Genomic DNA, 23,339 nt, shown 5'->3' on the forward strand with positions numbered 1-23,339 from the left:
GAAGATATAAAGAGGAATAACGCATTAGGGCACACCTTGATTTCTGCAGCTGAAAGTTACAAAGCATGTGCAGTATTATTCCCGTGATAAAACCACTTAAAATAGATGGAAAATATGTGCAGTAGTTGCCAAAATAAATTCTACTGAATTCCATCACACATCATGCAGCTTATAGTTGGTTGGACTTTTTTTACCATATATTAAGGTTGCTGACTGTGCAGGGACCAGGATATTGATGTTGCAAGGAGCATGTGCAGTTTACTGCTGCTCAGTGCACTGACTGTGTGGGAGCTGAGAGGCCAAGGGTGAATCTCTAAACCAGGAAGCTGTAAGTACATGAGAAATGAAGTAATCTTGTGCAAGAGCAGAGCTAACAGCAAGGACAGGTCTGTTCTTTTAAAGTGGTTAAGAGAGGAAGATGGTCAAGGGTGTAATATGTATATTACTGAGGTTGGAAACAATATGGGAGGGGAGGAGAGGAGAGGAGAGGGTGAGGAGAGGAGAGGAGGGGGTGAGGATGTGGATGTAGAGATTAGGCAATGATGAGCTTGGGATTTATTTCCCTGAAGTGAGAAAAAAATAGAAAGCAACAACTCAGAAACTATGGGCTTGAGGTGATGTACATTTTATCTTTTTATCTGTCCTGTTGGAAATAAAAGGCTGAAGACTTCCTACATACAAGGTTATTGTGTTTTCAGAAATAATTCATATTGTTTCGGTCATTTGATCTGACTCAAACCAAGGTTTTGTACCCAAACCATGTTTAACACTGCAATGCAGGTTGGTCTGGAGTCTTGCCAGTGAGAAGGCACTTCAGATACTGTAACAGGCCCGGATTTTTTTTTCCACATCAGTTTAATTACTATCATTCTTCAATCTTGGTGTTGTGTCTTTTAATATTCTTACTGTTTTCTCATGCAAAAGCGCAGAGTAACTTTACATCAACCCAAGGATTTTGCAAAAGAGTGAGATTAAGTAGAGGTGAGAGTGGCTTGTGTGGAGCATAAACTCAAGTTTGGATCTGTAGGCCCTGGCCTCTGTTGTATACCATGTAATTCCATCCTTCAGAAGATCGATATGTAGAGAATTATAAAGCAAAAATACTCAGCAGGTCAGGCAGCATCTGTGGAGAGAGGGAGACAGACAGACAGATAGACTTTACTCATTAGATCATCAGAATTCAAGCACCTTTCAACATCTGCAATATTTCACTTTTAGGGAATTGTATTTGATGAAGTTGCAGGTATATATTTAAGAACTAGAGTGTGTAATATTTTATAATTATGGTGTTAGATCAAACTGCAATTTAAAAAATGGACCCCTAAATATCCTTGACCTCCACTTTTTTATAGTTTATTAATATTCTGATCTACGCTCTATAGGTCCAAAACAGGTAATCTCACACTTGCTTAACTGAAATCCATTTCCCCACATTATTTAATCTATTGATCTGGCTTTGCAGTTATAATGATAGAGGCGTTTCCCATCATTACGCTGGTAACCAGCAGCACTTTCTGCAGTGTGTACATGGTGCAGTTAAACACAGAAAACTGAGGTTGCCAACAGTGAAACCCAACTCCTCCATAGAACGTGCTGTTGCACAGAGCAAAATCAATTGAAGTCACCGAGTGGATGGTAACATCACATTCTAAAATTACCTTAAAACCTTTGAGACAGGTTACATATTTGAATATTGTTTTTAACACTATATTAAGCCTAATTACTTCAAATACTCTTTCTCTCAATCAACCAAAGGCTTTGCTAGCGTACTGGAGGCAATGGGAATTGCATAGTCGATGTTTGTCTTCACCGAGATGTGGCTCCCAAGGAATGGGAAATGCCCATGTTTCCCACGGTCTTGCTGTGAACCCTTATTTTCAGAGAGCAGTGAGCTGCAGTGGTGGCAGATTTGTAGAGGACCTTTATTTTGCAGATGTTGAGTGTGGGACTCCTTCCCTCGTATGTTTCATTGAATGAGTCAAACACGAGTGTTGTTGGTTGACTGCAGCTCAACTACTGAGGCTTGGATGACCTTTGTTCTGAAGTGTTAATTGCTGCAGGTTGAACAGTTTCCTGTTAGTTCTGAAGATTAGCTCCATTGCCACAGGAAGTTTGTTGGAGATGAGGGGCAATATTGCAGCAAGAAAGATTGGAGAGAAGTGTTGAGGCAATGACTCAGCCTTGTCTGACACCAGTCTCAACTGAGATTGGTTGTATGTAGACCCCATCATTAGAATGATGGCTTGCATGGTGCCATAGAACAAACTCAGGAGCTGAACACAACTACAGCCATGAATAACTAACTCCATGGGTGTCATCTTTTTCCCTCAGATAAATACTTCAATATTTCATGATTCTGAAAATAATTCACAAGTAACCTTCACATAATATTTTCATATTTATGATAGATGTGTGCCCAAGTCTTTACCTTGCTCTCTGTAAAATATTTAAAATTAGAGCTTTTTTCTTTCTTGTTCATTACCTGTGATAATTCTTCAATTTGATTCGCTGCTCAACCTGTTTGATGACATCACTCTTGCTGGATACCAACAGCTGGCAGCAACTGATGTTGAGAGTGGGGAATAAATTCATGCCGTACAGATGGTGGGAACTTTGCAGTCAGCTTTCTTGGGGGTGAAAGGTAAGCAAGGGGTCCAAATCCTCACAAGGAATGTCCAAATCCTGGAACAATTAAGTTCTATGGACAAGCAGAAGTCATTTAATAAAGTTGCCTCGAAGAGACAATTGGCTCACGTTATAGCTCAAGGAAAACTCAATACTGAATTGGTGATGAATGGCTTGTGAGGCAGAAGACAAAGCCAGATGGCCAAGTCCGTATTTATCAATGACTTACAGTTGGGATAGAAATCCACATATTTAAATATACAATAACACAAAGATAGGCTGCAACGTGGAGAGAATAGAACAGATTTCCATAATATACAACATGTAAGCCACATCTAACCCACTAACTGTTCCTCTCTAGCCCACTGGAGAGCCTCCAACAAGTACTGGCTGCAGAGGCAGTCCTATCTGTCCACCAGCAGAGGTTTATTCCTGCTCCACAATGGTGCAGTATGTTGTTTCAGTTATTTAAATTGCACTTGCAACCTGCCACAATTTTGGCAGCTCTAACTGTAGGACAGCGTTCAGAAAACTGACCTGTCATAAAAACGTCAGAAATACTCAGGCACCATCCATGGGGAGGGAGATGTTTCAGCTCAATGATCTTTCATCAGAGGGTCCTCAATCTGAAATACTAACTCGTGTTTCTCTCTCCTTAGACACTATTTGACCTGCTGAATATTTCTGGATTTTTCTATTTTTATTTCTGATTTCCAGCAACGACAGTATTTTGACTTTGTAAACTTGGCTGTAATGTGACAGGTCCTATACTTGCAGGGAAACTATCTGCACAGCACATCTGGTAAATTCTGTGAGTTCAGAATTATTTCACTAGCTTGATTTGGAGACATACAGGATGATGGTGGTTTCCTTATGGTCACATATTACCCGGCAAGATAAAAAATAAAACTAATTAATGTTGATTGTCTGTGATGGGATGGGTGGGACCTAAATTTTTCTTTCTTCAAGAATTTTAAAGCACACTTACCTTCAATAACATGGCCACAAGACTGGAAACAATTACTAACTTACAAGCTTTTTCCTGTTTCAGAAAAAAGTAGAAACCTAGTTTGCAGGGCAGTGTGCCGGGGTGGCACAGTGGGTCAGCAGGTAGAGACACTGCCTCACAGTGCCAGAGACCTGGGTTCAATCCTGATCTCAGGTGCTGTCTGTCTGGAATTTGGAAGTTCTCCTTGTGACTGCGTGGCTTTCTTCCAGGTGCTCCGGTTTATTCCCACACCTCAAAGATGTGCGGGCTGGTAGGTTAATTAGCCACTATAAATTGATCCGAGTGTATAAGTGTGTGGAGAATCTCGAGGAGATGTGAATGGGAATGTGTGGAGAATAAAATATGGGATTAATGCAGGATTAGGGTAAATGGGTGATTGATGGTTGGCACAGACTTGTTGGGTTGAAGGGCCTGTTCCATGCTGTATGCCCCAATAACTCTGACATTATTTAAAAAAATTCCATAACAAACAAATTGTGTACAGGTTCTAATATTGAGAACCTTTCCCGGCAAGTTTTAAAGTTTTGGAGAAACTGAAGAATATCAATTATTTTTCCCAACATATAGTCACAAGTATATGGAACAGACCCATGGAATATAATTATTTACATAATTACTTGCTGACTTTATTATTATGACACAGAAGGAGGCCTTTCAGCCCATTGGCTACATACTGGCTCCCAGCAGAGCAATCCCATTCCTCCACTCCTTGCTTCCCTGTAGCCTTGCAGTTTATTCTCCTTCAGACTAATCTCTCAGAAGTTAATCCTATTTCAAATGAAGAGATGGATGATTATTGAATAAAGAATAATGAAGGGCGAAATATAATTTGGAGAGGAAATCGAGAGAGAAGACTGGAGTAATTTTAAAAAAAAAGAAATTAAACATTTCCAACCTATAGTGTTTAATTTGTAAAACAGTAGATGTTTTAAAATCCATGATGGCATGAGCAGGATCCCAGCAACTAAGCCTGCCGGGCTGGTAGGGGATTTAAAGTGACTTCAATCAAATTATGTTTTCAAACTCAAATGCAGCAGAGTCCTCATTATTTTAACCAAGAAACAATCATTGGCTGAAAAGCAGAACACAACCAATTCTGGAAATCTGAAATATAAAGAGAATGTCAGAAGGTCAGCAATTAATGTGGCAGGAAAGTGACAATTAACATTGCAGGAAAATGCCAGTTAACATTGCAGGAAAATGCCAATTAACGTTTGCAGGAAAATGACCCTCCATCACCGTTACTGGCCTGTTGTCTCATAGCAATCTCAACAAAAACAAGGTTGCTAATAAGCTTTAGAACTTGCATCTTCATCTACATGACTGAAGGTATTATTTTCTGGCTATCTATGGTTAAAATAAAATGCACTCCACATGACTGGCCCCCAGAATTGACTTGTATTGTCAGTCTAGCCTTCCCGGTAAACAACAGCGCCTCACTGAAAGCATTAGACTGCAAAAAGATGTTGGTAGATTAAGTGAATGGGGAATACTGCAGCAAATGGATTTATAGCAGGCAGATATGTGGCCATGTACTTTGGATCCTAAAAGGGAACGTACAGAATGGTGAGAAGCAGTGGAGGCCGGGTGTCCATGTACACGTGTCACTTGAACTACAGGTTCAGAAAATGACGAAAAGCTGACTTTTATATCTAGAACACTGATGGACAGGGAGGTAGATGTAATGCTGCAGCTAAATAAAGCACTAGTTGGAATACTGTGAGCCCTACACCTTGGGGACAATGTATTGACCTTGGAGACAATGTATTGATCTTGGAGAGAGTCGCAGTGTCGGTTTACCAGACTGTCACCTGGATTCGATTGTGAGATTTTAAAAAATTGGTAGAAACACTCAGCAGGTCAGGCAGCAACTTTGGAAAGAGAGTTTCTGTTTCCACAGATGCTGCCTGACCTGTTTCTAAATGCCACATTAACTCATCTGGTCTCACCCTATCAGAGATATTCCCTTTGTTCTACCCCTCCCTTCCCCACATTCTCTGCTACTGAAAACTAACCTGTTTTCTTTCTTTCCCAGTCCTGATGAAGGATATCCCACCTGGAGCATTAACTCTTGTTTCTCTTTCCACAGATGCTGCCTCATTATCCTTTCAGCTTAAGTTGTTTTCCCTTAAGTTCAGAAGGTCAAGGGGTGATTTGATTAGATATTCCAGGGTACTGAGGAAAACTGAAAAGGTGGATAATACTAAACAACTTTTGCTTGTTGGGAAGTCCAGGACCGAGAACCAGTGTGTAAGGATTAGATACAGGCTTTTCAAGAATAATGTCTGGGGAGGGTGTTAAAAGTTCAGAACTCCTTTCCTCAAATGAGAATCGACACTGTTAATTCCAAATCTTAGATTGATAGATTTTTAGTAATGAGGGTATTTCAGAGTAAGGGACAAAGCCGTGGTCTCATTGAATGAAAGAACAAGTTTGAGGGGTTAAATAGGTTACTTCTGTTCTTATGCTGTAGATGCATTTAAGTAAAGATAAAGGAATAAGTTATGGTAATAGAGTGAATCAAAAATGTGGGAGAAATCTTGTGTACAGCACAAATACCAGTATGGACCTGTTGGGCTGAATGGTCTGTTCTGTCCTTTATGTTCTATGCTCTGTTAACATTGCCTTAACCCAATAGGTTAAGCCAACACAGTTCTTCTGATGCTCTAGGGCATGATGCCCACTTTTTTTCAAACTCTAAACCTGCCTCTCTAAAAATATTCCTTGCAGCTCTGGTGGGATTTGAACAGGAGGAATTTTGGGACCATGGCTGCCATAGATGCTCTCCCTGATCAGCTGCTGCTCAAAATCCTTTCCTACGTCCCTCCAAAAGAGTTGGTTTACATCTGTAGACTCGTCTGTCAGCAGTGGAAGGAGCTTGTGAATGGACTAAACTTGCAATCTCACAATGAAGGTTTGCCAAAGGAAAGTCAAGCTATAACAGAAGAAGATTGGGATGCATTTTATTTTTGCACGGCTGCAAAAAAGAATCTAATCAAGAATCCATGTGGAGAAGGTTTGTGTCAGCACCTTTTAGATAATGAATAAAACAAGTTTGATATCTCCTTTAAATCTTTTGTTAGTTTCAGTTGATCCTGGATAATATGGCATTGATACAGTATATAGAGGAACCCTTAGGAATTCAGGGTAAATGATTCAACCCTTTCAACCTGCTCCACCATTCAATGAGATCACAGCTGGTTTTTGCCACATCTCCATTTACCTCCTTAGTTAATTATCCTTTTGTCCATTGATATCTTTATTGAAAGTTCCATTTGCCCAAGGAAATATACCCTTTTGTCTGCATTCATCCTAATCTCTGTGTGGAAATGAGCTTCTTGGTCCCTTGATAAATGCCCTAGCTCTAAAGAATCCCTCACCAGAGCAAGTCAAAGTTGAGTTTATTGTACATGTATGGACAGGTGCAATGAAAATCTTACTTGCAGCAGCATCACAGGCACATAGCATCAGATGCACAACATTCACAAGAAAAACATAAATTATACAAAATTATACAAGAAAGAACACAATTGGAACAAAAAAAAAGGTTCATTGTAGTGCAAAGTGGTCATAGTGTTGCTGTAGTGAGGTAGTGATTGGGGTTTCCTAGCTTCAAGCCCTTGGATCAATTTAAACTCCTCCATCAGGTAACTTCCCAAATTTTATATACTATCTTGTCTGATTCCGCATGGTAACAAAATTGTATTGGCAACAATACAATCCAGTTGTAGAGAAGAAAGTACAAATTCACATCTCTATCGAGCTCTTCATGACCTCAAATGCTTTTCACCCATTGAAGTATTTATGAAATGTATTCACTGTTGCAAAAGAAGCAGTCAACATGCATGAGTGTACGTGCCACAAGGTGCAATGAGACACAAAACTGAATCTGTTTTAGTGATAGTGTTCCTCGGGTAAATGTGAGACAGTGCACCAGTGAGCTCCCCACCTCTCCTCTTTGAAATAATGCCAAGAGATCTTTTCTATCCTCCTAAGACGACAGACAGGGCTTCATTTTAATGCCTTAACCAAAAAAAAGAACACTTCTGTTGGTGCAGAGCTTTCTCATGCTGGAATGCCTGTGTTGGACTATGGGCCCAAATCTTCGAAGTAGGACTTGAACCCATGACTTTGTGGTATGGGCATAAGAATGTAATCCACTGAGCTGCAGGATACCTGCTCTTGCTCTCTATCCATTGCAGGATCTGACAAATGTGGACATCATTTGCAGGGAGATCTGCAGGGAGTGGACTATCGCCCACTGTGTCTCGCTATCTTTGATCACAGAATGGCCACAGAGGGAGGTGAAGGACTGGAACTGCCCTGGAAACAATATCCAGCACAAGCACTGACCTCAGGAGGGAGGGTACATCCAAAAGACTGAAGTGAAAAAAAATCAATAGATAATAAAAGGAATAACACAAGTATCCAGTGAAGGCAAAACATTCTTGAATTAAAAAGATATATGAAACTGTGAACAAATCATTCAAGTGCTGTTTGGATTAACAAGTTGTCTTTTCCAACTTCCACAGAGGAATTCAACTTCTGGGAGTTGACAGATAATGATGGGAATGGCTGGAAAGTGGAAGATCTTCCTGGAGACAGTGGGAAGCCCTTCCCCGATCAAAACACCCAGAAATATTTTGTTACATCTTTTGAGTAAGAATCCCAGGAATATGCTGCAGACGTCCCTCCTGTTGTGGTAGAGTCATCGTGGCTCCTTTCGTTTGATTTGTTCCGGTCTGGGTTTGCCTTCACATGACACCCCTCCTTGCAGTCTGCGCACTTACAGCAATGGATCCTACTCTTTAAGTCACTCAGTGACAGAGCTGGGAGGATTACAGAGGCCATGACAACCACCATCTCTGCCCCTTGTTATTTTGAGGTTGGCCACAGTGACTTTGGAGGAGAAGTCCTACTTCCTCCAAGGAACCTCAGTCACCTACTCAGGTTTGGAGTTGGCAATCCTCGTTCCTGCCAAGCTTAGACCCCCTCACATGTGAATTGGTGAGGTTTAGCATGACTCCACACATGGTCATCCCAAGAGGTGGCCCAGATTTGGTCTTTGTCCATTTCTCTCGCTGGTCTATTGGCAGCCCATCTATAGCACCATCTGCTGGCATGGCAGCAGCCCCTTGCTCCACCTTTGTGCTGCCAGGCAGTGTGCCCATATCAGATCTCTTCACTCTCTTTGGCCTTGGCAATACTGGTATTGGTATTGATATTGGTTTATTATTGTCACTTGTACTGAGGTACAGTGAAAAACTTGTCTTGCATACCGATTGTACAGGTCAATTCATTAAACAGTGCAGTTACATTGAGTTAGTACAGAGTGCATTGATGTAATACAGGTAAAAACAATAACAGTACAGAGTAAAGTGTCACAGCTACAGAGAAAGTGCAGTACAGGTAGACAATAAGGTGCAAGGTCACAACAAGGTAGATTGTGAGGTCAGAGTCCATCTCATCGTATAAGGGAACCGTTCAATAGTCTTATCACAGTGGGATAGAAGCTGTCCTTAAGCCTGCTGGTATGTGCCCTCAGGCTCCTGTATCTTCTGCAACATAAACTTTACTTCTGCTCCTTTCCCCACCATCTGCCAAACCCACCACCTCCAACCTTGGAAAACTACTCAACCTTGATTGGAACTCCATATCTGACATCCTAATCCAGGATTGGACCTCGTGCTAGTGCCTCCCATTCCTCAGCCACAGCTGTCACCATTATCCACACTTACACCACAACTGGACTTGCCCTGTCCAACATTTCAATAGCTGGACTGCCATGGAGGTTCTGGAGTTCAGTGAAATCAGTCGTCACTCCCACCAGTGGTCTGAGGGTTTTCCTTTAATCTGAATTGATTTGCATTGTTTTGTGACAAAGTAACTGAAACACAGATTGGCTGCAGCATTGAAGGATGCCAATTGATTCATTGAGTCTGTATTAGTTTTATAAAAGAGCAATCCAGCTAGTCCCACTGCCCAGCCCTGATCCCATGGGCCTGTAAATTCTTCCCTTAAAGACAATTGTCCCTATTGAACTCCATAACCTAACATGATTCCCCTTTGTACTTCAGGCAGCACATTCCAGATCTCAACCACCCACTGTGGAAAAAAAGTTTATCCTCATGCCATGTTTGGTTCTTCTGCCAAACACTTTTGTCCTAAATCCCTTAGTTCATGACCCCTCCACCAATAAGAATAGTTTCTCCTCATCTACTGTATTGATACCCTTCATGATTTGACATGCCTCTCTCAGATCTCCTCTGTTCCAAGAAGAGCCCTAGTTTCTCCATTCTATGCACGTACTTTAAGCCCCTCATTCTGGGAATCACCTTGCTAAATCTTTTCTTCACCCTCTCCGAAGATTTCACATCTTTCCAGAACTATTGCACTCAGAACTGGACCTGTTACTTCAGTCGTGGCTGAACAGATGTTTTACAAAGGTCCATCATGACTTTCATGCTCTTGTGCTCCATGGTTCTAGACCAGGATCCTGTATGAGTTTTAACCACTTCCCCAACCAGCCCTGCCACTTTTAATTAACTTAAATATCCACGATCCCTCTGCTCTTGCACCACATTTAGAATTGTGCCCTTGTTTATATTACCTCTTCTTATTCTCTGACCAAAATGTAAAATTTCAAATGTATCAGCATTAAATTTCATCAGCCAGCTCTCCAAACATCTAACCAGCCTCTCTGTATCTCTTCAAGGTCCATTGCTACCCTTCTCCCTGTTCACTCTGCTTCCAAGTTTTGTGTCATCTGCATAATTAATTGTTCTCCACACTCAACTCTAAATCATTGCTATATTTTAAGATAAGGAGTGGCCCTAGAACCAGTCCTTGGAGAACCATACTGTACACTTCCCTTCAGTTTGAAGAACAACTTCCCATTACTACTGTTTCCTGTTACTAGTTTAGCTAATTTTATATCCCTGCTGCTATTTTAATTCCATGGCCTTCATATATGATGACAACCCTATTACGTATCACTTATCAAAAGCATTTTGCAAATCCATAAGTACCACCTTTCTGTAACTTCATCAAAAAACTCTTTCAAGTTAATTAGACGAGATTCGCCTTTAACATCCATGAATGTTTTCTCCAATCAATCCACACTTATCCAGGTGGCCATTAATTTTGTCATTGATTCTTGTTTCTAGAACTTTCACCACCGCTGAGGCGAAACTGACTGGACTGCAGTTACTGAGTTTAACCTACACCCTCTTTTGGACAAGGGTGTAACATTTGAAATGTTTTCAATCCCTAGGCAACACCCCTTGACTATAGAGGTTTAGCAGATTATGACTAGGGACTCTGCAATTTCCTCTCTTATCCCCTCAGCTCCTGAGATGCATCCCATCTAGACTAGGTGATTTCTGCACGAACTACCCCCCCCCCCCCCATCTCCTCTTTGTCAATGTCCAGCACCATTCAGAATCTCAACCAAATCTTCCTTTGCTGAGACAGCAGCAGCTTCTTCCTTGCTGAAGACCAGTGTAACATCCTCATTTGGTATTTCTGCCTTGCCCTCTCTTTCCATGAACAAACTTCTGCCTCTGATTAAATCCCTTTTCTTTTTTCCTGTTTATTCACCATAGAATATATTTTTGGATTCTCTTTTCATTTTTGCCACCATGCTCTCTGTACCTTTCTTACTTTTTTTTATTTCTGTAATCAGCCTGGCTCTCACTTGTGTTAACAAACTGGCACCTGTCATGTGGTCTTTCCTGTTCTACTTTCCCTTCTATCTTTTTTTCTGTTAGAATGTAACTGTAATCTCACTGGAACCTGAACTACATCCTTCAACATCTCCAAAGATGAACAGCGTAAATGTAGTTGTTAAGAAGAGGCCAGGTAGAAATGAAAAAGGTCTTTGTGTGTCCAAGTAAAATGAACAAGATCCTAATTATTTATCTTTTTGTTGCATTATACATTCTTGACTGGCAATATCGATAGTTATTGCCCATCCCTCATTATCCTGAGAAGGAATCTCCAAAAACTATTGCGTCCTTGCGAGGGCAGTGATATAACAGCATAGCCAGCTGAGCCACTTCAGAAATGTGGGGAAGGTTCCCCTCCCTAAAGGTTGCTTAGTGTATAACTACCTGGGGTTTTATGGAAAAAAATCTATTCTTCATAGATAGCTTCATGGTCACTTTTTCTCATTACTATTTCAGGATTTATTTTACCCATATTGAAATTCTAAAGTGCTAATGTACGAATTGGCTTCATGTTGAATTCAGATATCTAGACTAGCAGTATAATCATTGCACCACTGAATCCTTGATAACCCATCTTCATGGCTCCTATAGACAAAGGCTTGGACACCTTTCACAGAACATGGAAGCACTAAGCTCTCGAAAATGACACCTAAATGAACTGTTTTTGACTTTTTTTTTCATCAAGGCAAGAAATGGTCTTTCCCAAGACTGGAACACCTTTTCTCTAAAATAGTATCACTGAGAACCTCCAGGAGAAAGGGAGTTGTGTTCGATTCTGAGTGAAGCTTCACTCTTTCTGTCCACCAAACCCAGAATGTGTCTCAATATCCACCACTCGGAACCAACTCATAATTGAACCAGGGAAGATTTTGCATTATTGACTGAGATTACCAACCAATGCTGAATCATGTTCAGGATTATGAAGGGGTTTTGATCAATTAGTTGGGGATAAAATGGTTCCACTGGTGGTATGGACAGGAACCAGAGAAAAAAATATTTAAAGGTCAGGGCGAAAGAAGCAGAGGGGCACGAGTCTACTATTTTTATATGGACCTGGAGCTGTGCCTGTAAGGGGAGGACATTCATTCATAGCTTTTGAAAGCAAACTGCAGAAGTACGTGAAGAGAAAGCATTTGTGGGGCAAAAGAGAATGAGTAGGAGATTAGGAGTGTTTAGAAACTCTTTCAAAAAGCCTGCACATTGAGTTAGGGCCTGCTTCCATTCCCTTAATAGCCAGCAGAGGTACGTAGTCGCCTTGCAGAGGTTAATCCAGCTGAGCCCATCTCTGCATTTTCTGGTTTATGCTCGATGAGCTGGGAAAATGTGAACAGAACAACATGTTCAAATCAGTCAAACGTCTGGACAGAGCCGTTTCATTAACAATGGTGCAGGAGCATTATTAACAGCTGGAGGCAGCTGCCCAATTAGCCATCTGATCGTCCCATTAATAGTGCTGCACTGACATCCATTAATAGCTGTGTACAGACCAGCTGTGTTAAGCCATCCTGATATCAGTTGCATGCAACAATCCTCCAAATAATTGAATTGAATTATTGCATATTTATGTTTGTTAGATGGTGTCGAAAAACTCAACTGGTTAACTTGGTCTCAGAAGGATTTGACGCTGAGAAACTGGACAGTCTTCAACCCAGCATCACTGTGAAGGACTGGTAAGCAAGTTGAAGAGCAGCCTATGGTTTAGTCAGTACAATGGACAGTATGAACATCAAAGAACATCTGTCTCCTTACACACGTTACCAAATTGTACAAGGGCATTGCGGGCAAGTGCTTTGTGTGCAGTCATTCTGACTTGAGCAGAGAAGAACGTTGCAGGGTTTGGGGGACTGTGGAGAGGTTGAGGAGGGGAGAGGTGGGTAGATTTTCCTCACAGTCTGTGCTCGTCACTTTTCACATATTCAAAATGCAAGAAGTCCAGCAGGAGTGAAAAATTTGACAATAGCCTGCTTACGTTCCTTCACCTTAATAACCCATCTTCTCCTCAAGGCCAAGAACCCTCCATGTCCACAGCTGACCAATCTGGTGATTCCTTCCAGCCTGACAATGGTCAGTCTCATTGGCTAGAAGCCCAGGGGGCTGCGGGCTCTGCTGAGCTGAGCCACTGCCTTTAAACAGGGCGAGGAGAGAATAGCAGTGGATTCCTGTGGTGTCCCATGTGCCCCTCTCCCTCCTCCTCTCCCTTACCCTCTCCTTCCCCCTCTCCCTCCCCTCCCTTCCCTCTCTCCCTCCCCTTCCTCTGGCACAATCTACCCACCTCTCCTGTCCTGATTGGTTAATGCAGCAATTTCGAGCTTCTGTTTGACCTCAGCTTATCTTATGATGTGTTCTGCCAGATCACTTCCTTATCATGATTTGCAGATTCTAATGGATTGGAGTGTATTAGCTACAAGGAGAGGTTGGACAAACTTGTTTTCTCTGGAGCGTCGGAGGCTGAGGGGCGACCTGATAGGAGTGTATAAAAATATGAGAGGCATAGATAGGGTAGATAGTCAGTCTTTTTCCAAGGGTGGAAAGGTCATATACTGGACGGCGTAGCTTTAAAGTGAGAGGGGAAAGTTTAAGGGAGATGCACGAGGCAAGTTTTTTACACAGAGAGTGGTTGGTGTCTGGAACAGGCTGCCAGGGGAGCTGTAGAAACAGATACGGACAGCAACGTTTAAGGGCGTTCGGTAGACACATGAAGAGGTAGGGGAATGGAGGATACGGGCCAGAATCAGAATCAGGTTTATTATATGTTGTGAACATTTGTTGTTTCACGGCAGCAGTACAGTGCAAGACATAAAGACATAAAAATTACTATGTTACAAAAATAAATAAATAGTGCAAAGAAGAATAATGAGGTCGTGTTTCATGGGTTCATGGACCATTCAGAAATTTGATGTCGGAGGAGAAGAAGCTGTTCCTGAAACATTGAGTGTGGGGTCTTCAGGCTCCTGTACCTCCTCCCTGATGGTAACGAGAAGAGGGCATGTCCGGGTGGTGAGGCTCCTTAGTGATGGATGCCGCCTTCTTGAGGCACTGCCTCTTGAAGATGTCCTCGATGGTGGGGAGGGCTGCGCCCACGATGGGGGCTGACTGAATCTATAAACCTCTGGTCTCTTTCCAATCCTGCACATTGGAGCCTCCATACCAGGCTGTGATGCAACCAGTCAGAATGCTCTCCACTGTACATCTGTTAGAAATTTGCAAAGAGTCTTTGGTGACAGACCAAATCTCCTCAAACTCCTAATGAAGTAGAACTGCTGGGCGTGCCTTCTTCATGATTGCATCAATGTGTTGGGCCCAAGTAAATCCTCTGAGATGTTGACACCCAGGAACTTGAAGCTGCTTTCCCTTTTCCCCGCTGACCCCTCAATGAGGACTGGTGTGTGTTCTCCCGACTTTCCCTTCCTGAAGTCCACAATCAGTTCCTTGGTCTTGCTGACGTTGAAGTGCGAGGTTGTTGTTGCAACACCACTTAACCAGCAGATCTACCTCACTCCTGTAAACCTCCTCATTGCCATCTGAGATTCTGCCAGCAAGTGTTGTCACCGGCTAATTTATGGATGGCATTTGAGCTGTGCCTAGCCACACAGTCATAGTATAGAGAGAGGTAGAGCAGTGGGCTAAGCACGCATCCTTGAGGTGCGCCTGTGTTGATTGTCAGGAGATGTTCCTACCGATACACACTGACTGTGGTCTCCCAATAAGGAAGTCAAGGATCCAGTTGTTAGAGGGAGGTACAGAGGCCCAGGTTTTGAAGCTTGTTGATTAGTACTGAGGGGATGATGATGTTGAATGCCGAGCTGTAATCAATAAACAGCAGCCTGACGTATGTTTTTGCTGTGGTCTAGGTGTTCCAAAGCCAAGTGGAGATCCAGTGGAGATTGATTGTATCTGCTGTGGACCTGTTGTGGCAGTAGGCCACATGCAGGCAGAAGGGATTAGTTAGATTGGCCTCATGGTCGTACAGGACATGGTGGGCCGAAGGGCCTGTTCCTGTGCTGTTCTGTTCTATGTTCTATGTCAAGAATAAGACAACTTCATCTATGCCGCAAAATGTAATCACAGTCCATTACAGACCCAGATATTGGAAAAACAATGGAGATTACAAAAAATTACACAGACTTACACCATTCAGCACTATAGTCCACTGCAGTCTTGTTAACTTGCCCTTTCACCTTTCATCACCCACATGTTTATCTGCCTTTTCCTCTGATGTTATTCCCTTCAAAACATTTGTTGTGTTGATGTGGTTCCACCTTCTAACCACCCGCTGGCTGAAGACATTTCTTCTGAATTCTTCATTTATCAGAGACTATCTCACTGGACCTCATTATCTCACCCGTCCCACTTCCCAGGCTCATAGTCCACAACCCCCATCCACGCACACTTGCTCCATCGGACATGGAGTGTTTGAACAAGCTTCCCCTCCCCACCTGACAGAAGTCTGGTTTGGTTGAGCCCACCCCGGGCACTAAGTAAGCCTCTGTAGTTTCTGCCCCAGAACTCCCTGAAGCTAACTGACTGTTTAAAAGACTTTTTCAACAATATATCAGGGGGTGTTTAAAAAAATTCAAATTAAATAAAAAATAAAATTGTTAAAAAACTTAAGAAGTGTAATTAAACAATAATAAAATCTTACCAAATAATTAAAAGTAAAGCAGAATAAGACAAGCACCAGTGTACATTGGTGATGAACCCACAGCTCATTCAGATGGATGTTGCTATCTGTATCCCAGTACTTGGACCCTGTCCCCGGCACCTGGGCCTGTCCCCGGCACATTGCTCCTCTGCCCTTGGATTGGTGGTGAGTCCAGTGCTGCAGAGGTCAGTCAGATGAGTGGCCACTTGATCCCCAGTACAGTTTGGACTTTGGCCTCACGAAGTCCAAGTCGAGTTTATTGTGATATGCACAAGTACACGTATGCACAAGTACGATGAAAAACTTACTTGCAGCAGCATCACAGGCACGTAGCATCAGATGCACAACATTCACAAGAAAAACATAAACTAACAACATAAATGATACAAGAAAGAACACAATTAGAACAAAAGAAAACAAGTAAAATGGAGACTTCCTAACACTGCAAGTGGCTGAGAGCCAGCAATTGCCATTGGTTCCTACATTTGAACTCGCAGGCTTGCATGATGGTGCTCCCAGTAGGGCTGCTGCCTCACAGCTCCAGTGACCCAGTTCACTCTGACCTCCTCTGTGTGGAGTTCGCACTGTTAGAACATAGAACAATTACAGCACAATTCAGGCCCTTTGGCCCACAAAGCTGTGCCGAAATTGTCCCCCACCCTAGAAATTACTAGGCTTACCCATAGCCCTCTATTTTACTCAGCTCCATATACCGATCTAACAGTCTCTTGAAAGACCCTATCATATCAGCCTCCACCACCGTTTCCGGCAGCCCATTCTACACACTCACCACTCTGAGTAAAAACACTTACCCCCTGACATCTCCTCTATATCTACTCCCCAGCACCTTAACCTATGTCCTCTTGTGGCCACCAATACAGCCCTGGGGAAAAGCCTCTGACTATCTACCCTATCAATACCTCTCATGATCTTATACACCTCTATCAGGTCCCCCCTCATCCTCCGTCTCTCCAAGGAGAAAAGGCCGAGTTCCCTCAAACTGCTTTCATAAGGCATGCTCCGCATCCCAGGCAGCATCCTTGTAAGTCTCCTCTGCACCCTCTCTATGGCTTCCACATCTTTTCTGTAGTGAGGCGACCAGAAACTGAGCACAGTACTCCAAGTGGGGTCTGACCAGAGACCTATATAGCTGCAACAATACCTCACGGCTCCTAAATTCAGTTCCCCGATTGATGAAGGACAATACACCATATGCCTTCTTAACCACAGAGTCAACCTGCGCAGCCGCTTGAGCGTCCTGTGGACTCAGACCCCAAGATGCCTCTGATCCTCCACACTGCCAAGAGTCCTACCATTAAGACTATATTCTGCCAACATATTTGACCTACCAAAATGAACCACTTCACACTTATCTGGGTTGAACTGCATCTGCCACTTCTCAGCCCAACTCTGCATCCTATCTATATCCCCTGTAACCTCTGACCAGCCCTCCAACCTATCCACAACACCCCCAACCTTCGTGTCGTTTGCAAACTTACTAACCCACCCCTCCCACTTCCTCATCCAGTGTCATTTATAAAAATCACAAATAGTAAGGGTCCCAGTACAGATCCCTGAGGTACACCACTGGTCACCGACCTCCACTCAGAATACAACCCCTCAACAACCACTCTTTGCCTTCTGTGGGCCAGCCAGTTCTGGATCCACACTGCAATGTCCCCTTGGATCCCATGTCTCCTCACCTTCTCCATAAGCCTCACATGGGGTACCTTATCAAACATCTTGCTGAAATCCATATACACTACATCGACTGCTCTCCCTTCATCGATGTGCTTAGTCACATCCTCAAAAAATTCAATCAGGCTCGTAAGGCAGGACCTGCCTTTAACAAAGCCATGCTGACTATTCCTAATCATATTATACCTCTCCAAATGTTCATAAATCCTGCCTCTCAGGATCTTCTCCATCAGCCTTACCAACCACTGAGGTAAGAATCACTGGTCTATAATTTTCTGGCTATCCCTACTCCCCTTCTTGAATAAGGGAACAACTTTCACAACCCTCCAATCTTCCGGAACCTCTCCCATCTCCATGGACGACACAAAGATCATCGTCAGAGGTTCCGCAATCTCCTCCCTCGCCTACCACAGCAACCTGGGGTACATCTCCATCCGGTCCCAGCGACTTATCTAACTTGATACTTCCCAAAAGTTTCAGCACCACCTCTTTTCTAATATCTACATGCTCAAGCTTTTCAGGCCACTGCAAGTCCCCACTACAATCCCCCAGATCTTTTTCCGTGGTGAATACTGACGTAAAGTATTCATTAAGTACCTCCGCTATTTCTTCCGGATCCATACACTTTCCCACTGCTGCACTTGATAGGCCCTATCCTTTCGCAGTTCATCCTCTTACTCTTCACATACTTGTAGAACGCCTTGGGGTTTTCCTTAAACCTGCCTGCCAAGGCCTTCTCATGTCCCCTTCTGGCTCTTCTAATCTCTTCCTTAAGTTCCCTTCCTTTAGCCTTGTACTCCTCCAGATCTCTAACATTACCTAGCCTCTCTGTATCTTTTGTATGCTTTTCTTTTCCTTTTGACTAGATTTATTATAGCCTTTGTACACCACGGTTCCTGTATCCTATCATGACTCCCTGTCTCATCAGTACATGTCTGTTCAGAGCTCCACACAAATATCCCCTGAATATTCGCCACATATCTTCCGTACTTTTCCCAGAGAAACATCTGTTCCCAATTTAATCTTCCAGTTTCCTGCCTGAGAGCCTCATAATTCCCTTTACTCCAAGTAAAACCCCTTTCTAGCCTGTCTGTTCCTATCCCTCTCTAGTGCTAACGTAAAGGAGATAGAACTATGATCACTATCACCAAAATGTTCAACCACTGAGAGATCTGACACCTGACCAGGTTCATTTCCCAATATCAAATCAAGCACAGCCTCTCCTCTTGTAGGTCTATCTACATACTGTGTCAAGAACCCTTCCTGAACACACCTAACAAACTCCACCCCATCCTAAACCCCTCACTGACTGGAGATGCCAATCGATGTTTGGGAAATTAAAATCCCCCATCACCACAACCCTGTTATTCTCACACCTTTCCAGGATCTGCCTTCCCTATCTGGTCCTCAATAAACCTGTCACTATTGGGCGGCCTATAAAAAACACCCAGCACCGTTATCGACCCCTTCCTGTTCCTAACCTCCACCCACGGAGACTCCGTAGACAATCCCTCCACAACGTTCACGTTTTTCCGCAGCCGTGACACTATCTCTGATCAACAGTGCCACTCCCCCACCTCTCTTGCCTCCCCCCTGTCCTTCCTGAAACATCTAAATCTCGGCACTTGAATCAACCATTCCAGCCCTGGAGCCATCCAAGTCTCCGTAATGGCCATCACATCATAGCTCCAAGTATCGATCCAAGCTCTAAGCTCATCCACCTTGTTCACAACACTCCTTGCGTTAAAATAGGACACATCTCAAGCCTGTCTGAACACGTCCCTTCTCTATCACCTGCCACGGCACCCACTCCTAGCCTCCTCCACTCGAGAGCCAAATACCTCCTCCCCAGTCTCTCCAATACGGATCCCACCCCCCAACAATTCTAGTTTAAACTCTCCCCAGTAGCCTTAGCAAACCTCCCCGCCAGTATGTTGTTCCCCTGGATTCAAGTACAACCCATCCACTTTGAACAGGTCATACCTGCCCCAAAAGAGGCCCAATGATCCAGAAAACTGAATCCCTGCTCCTTACTCCAATCCTCAGCCACACATTTAACCTCCTCCTCATTCTGTTCCTATACCCACTGTCACTTAGCACAGGCAGTAATCTGGAAATTACTACCTTTGAGGTCCTGCTTCTCAACTTCCTTCTTAATTCTCTATAGTCTCTTTTCAGGACCTCATTCCTTTCCCTACCTATGTCGTTGGTACCAATATGTACCACGATCTCTGGCTGTTCTCCCTCCCTCTTCAGGATATCTTGGACGCGATCCGAAAAATCCTGGACCCTGGCACCTGGGAGGCAAACTACCTTCCGAGTTTCTTTCCTGCGTCCACAGAATCGCTTGTCTGCCCACCTAACTATAGAGTCCCCTATCACTAGTGCCCTCCTCACTCCTTCCCTACCCACCTGAGCCACAGGGCCGGGCTCTGTGCCAGAGACACTGCCACTGTTACTTCCCCCAGATAGGCTGTCTCCCCCAACAGTACTCAAGCAGGAGTACTTATTGTCAAGGGGTACAGCCACAGGGGTACTCTCCGGTACCTGTCTCTTCCCCTTTCCCTTCCCCCTCCTGACTGTGACCCAATTGCCTGATTCCGATTGTCCTGGCGTGACCACCTGCCTATAACTCCTCTCTATCACCTCCTCACTCTCCCTGACCAGACGTAGGTCATCGAGCTGAATCTCCAGTTCCCTAACACGGTCCTTCAGGAGCTGCAGCTCGACACACCGGGCGCAGATGTAGCCCTCCCAGAGGCAGGGAGACTCCAGGAACTCCCACATCTGACGCTGAGTACAGGAAACTGCACTCATACTCCTTCCTTAACTAAAGTCACCTACCTTTCCTCGCCCCTTTACGCCGAAGCCCCTTGAGCCAAAGCCCAGAACACTCTGCTGCCTCTCACTCCACTGCCCGCTCCGACGCTGCCTGCTGGATATGGTGGTTCACTTTTTAAAGTCCTCCAAAGCGAAGCCCACGAAGCCTCCGAAGTTTTTCGTCTTTTTTCTGTCCCCCCGCTTTTTAAACTGCCCGCGCCGCGCCTGCGCAGTCCAGCCCCCACTCTACCACTTAAAACTTTTACAACCCTTATAAAAGCACTAACCCTATTAAATTATAACCCTATTAAAAACTAAGCCTTATACTTAAAACTAATAAAAAGATAAAGAAAAACGTATCTGCTCCAAAGTCCTCCCGAAGCCAAGCCCGCGAAGCCCACAAAGCCTCCGAAGTTTTGTAACTGCATGAGTCTCCTCTGGCTGCTCCGGTTCCCTCCTACATCGCAAAGATGTTCAGGTTGGTAGGTTAGTTAGCAACTGTATGTTGCACCTAGTGTGTAGATGAGTGGTAGAATCTGGGGGGAAATTAATGGGGATGTGGGGAGGATGAAATGGGTTGGGGTAGGATTGGTATTGGGTGTTTGATGGACAGTTGGCATGGACTCATGTTTCCCTGCTGTACCTCTCTGAGACTTTATAGTGTTTTTAATGTCACTTAATACATTGAATATGCTACTCGATGTCTACATTGTGCCCTGAAGATATCTTTATTAGTCATATGTAGATCGAAACACACAGTGAAATGCATTTTTGCGTAGCGTGTTCTGGGGGCAGCCCGCAAGTGTCGCCACACTTCCGGCGCCAACCTTATCATGCCCACAACTTCCTAACCTGTACGTCTTTGGAACGTGGGAGGAAACGGAGCACCCGGAGGAAACCCATGCCATCACAGGGAGAACGTACAAACTCCTCACATACAGTGGCCAGAATTGAACCCAGGTCACTGGCGCTGTAATAGCATTACGCTAACCGTTACACTACCATGCCTGCCCTTCAATGATTTGCCCTTCGTCCACAGGTATGCAGGGAGACATGACTCAGGTTTTTTTCTATGAACTGCATGTTGAACTTCTGTCTGAAGACTATGAGCATGATCCAGGAGTACAAGTCTGACGTGATTCAGGTCCCCCAGTGGAGTGATGCGGAATGGAAGGAGGTATGTTTTAGGTAGGACTCAAACTAGCAGCACCACATTTGCTGATGAGCAAAGGTAGAATCATGGAGTTGTAAAGCTGTGGTCAAAATGGGAGGGAAGTTAAAACAGAGGAATTCTGGCTGTTCGAATACTGACTTTAATATTCAGGATTTGGCAGAATGTGGCCATCTGCAATTGATCATTCAGTAATGATCTGTTTTGCTTTATTTGCAGATATCAAACACTTTCACCAACTATGGGCCTGGTGTCCGCTATGTGAGGTTCACACACGGAGGAAAGGACTCCCAGTTTTGGGGAGGATGGTATGGAGCCAGAGTCACCAACAGCACCATCACTGTGGAGCAATAACCAGGCTCCAAGTCGTTCAGCCGATGCTTTTGCCCCCAACTTTGTGCCGTTTTTATTTCAACTGGCATGGTCTGAATTTCCTAGCAGATCCCAGTAAAGTTTGTGCTGCTGGACATAGGTGGAGGTGGGGCGGGTGTAAGAGGGGAGAAACTTTATTTTATCGATGCTGTTTATGCCAAAAGAAATTGAATCGCTCACGGGGCTGAATGAACTCAGTAAAAGCAACGTCAGGCAGAGGATTTAAGTTGGAGAATGCCAAAGACTATGCCCTCTGCCTCCCTTTCTCCCCAACAAATGAAATCATATTATCTTGTGTCATGCCAACTGGAAAATAGATATAGTGACTTATTTAATCTTAACCTGACCAAAGATCCCACATTCACCTGCATTTTACATCATGACCTTGCTACCTTGGTGTTCAGGGTACTGAACGTAATGATGAATCAGGGAGATAAAATCATTCTGCAGCTTTAAATGTGGACCATTCCATATTTCTCACACACTGTTATGTACATATGTGTCGCTTTAACTTAGCAGGATATGAGACATTTAAGATACTCCCTTGGTGTCAGTCAGAGTTTACCAGTGAAGCAATGCTTCCAAAGTCCATCAAAAGGTTTCATTAATTGGTTTGAGCTGAGATTCATATTGATTTTAACGCTCACATTTGACTTTACAATTAATTATATTTAATAACCTGACCATTTTGATTATTAGCTACATTTTTGGATTTAAGAAAGAAAAATCACCCCCAAAGCCTGATGTAGAAAATCACTTTTATTTTATCACCTCTAGTGCTTCACGATGACAACAAACATCAAGAACGTAGAGTTTATCTTTTCATTCATTTTGCTTTACAAATCCCACACTTGACTTTCTGTATGTGCAGACGGAGTACTGACCTATCCCACTTGTGTATGGGATGTGCAGCTCAGTGGTGTGACAGTGGTGAACACTACCATGAGTAAAAGCACAGGCAAAAATGAGGAAAGAGGAAAAAAGCATTCATGATTATGTGAAAGGAAATAAAGCTCTGGTTGAAGAAACAATTATTACCAATTATTAATACCAATTTCAATTTGGTTAAACTTTACAGAGAAAGTTATTGTGCCTCCAGTGATACTTTTGTAAATAATCAAAAATACCTGATTTTCCCAAACACTACGACAGAAAATGACCTAGAGTTGACCAAATAAAGGCCATAAAATACAAACACTAACTACTTGTATAACGTTTAATCTCTAATGCTCACTTTACTGATCAGTTAGCTCTACACAAAGTTTGCAAAGATTA

The 23,339-nt window shown here is 43.4% G+C and overlaps 1 protein-coding gene across 1 annotated transcript; it reads left to right on the forward strand.

Annotated features, from left to right (window-relative positions):
- The first annotated feature begins 298 nt into the window (after positions 1-298).
- Positions 299-22,046, forward strand: LOC127583206 (F-box only protein 2-like). The gene is given in 8 exon segments (XM_052038974.1): positions 299-328; positions 6,365-6,650; positions 8,167-8,293; positions 12,936-13,031; positions 21,561-21,585; positions 21,587-21,625; positions 21,627-21,698; positions 21,912-22,046. Coding segments are annotated over 7 exon segments (744 nt in total). The 5' UTR covers positions 299-328; positions 6,365-6,400.
- The last annotated feature ends 1,293 nt before the right edge of the window (positions 22,047-23,339 follow it).

The sequence above is a fragment of the Pristis pectinata genome, chromosome 26 (genome assembly GCF_009764475.1).
Source record: "Pristis pectinata isolate sPriPec2 chromosome 26, sPriPec2.1.pri, whole genome shotgun sequence".
In the NCBI taxonomy this organism is placed as follows: domain Eukaryota; kingdom Metazoa; phylum Chordata; class Chondrichthyes; order Rhinopristiformes; family Pristidae; genus Pristis; species Pristis pectinata.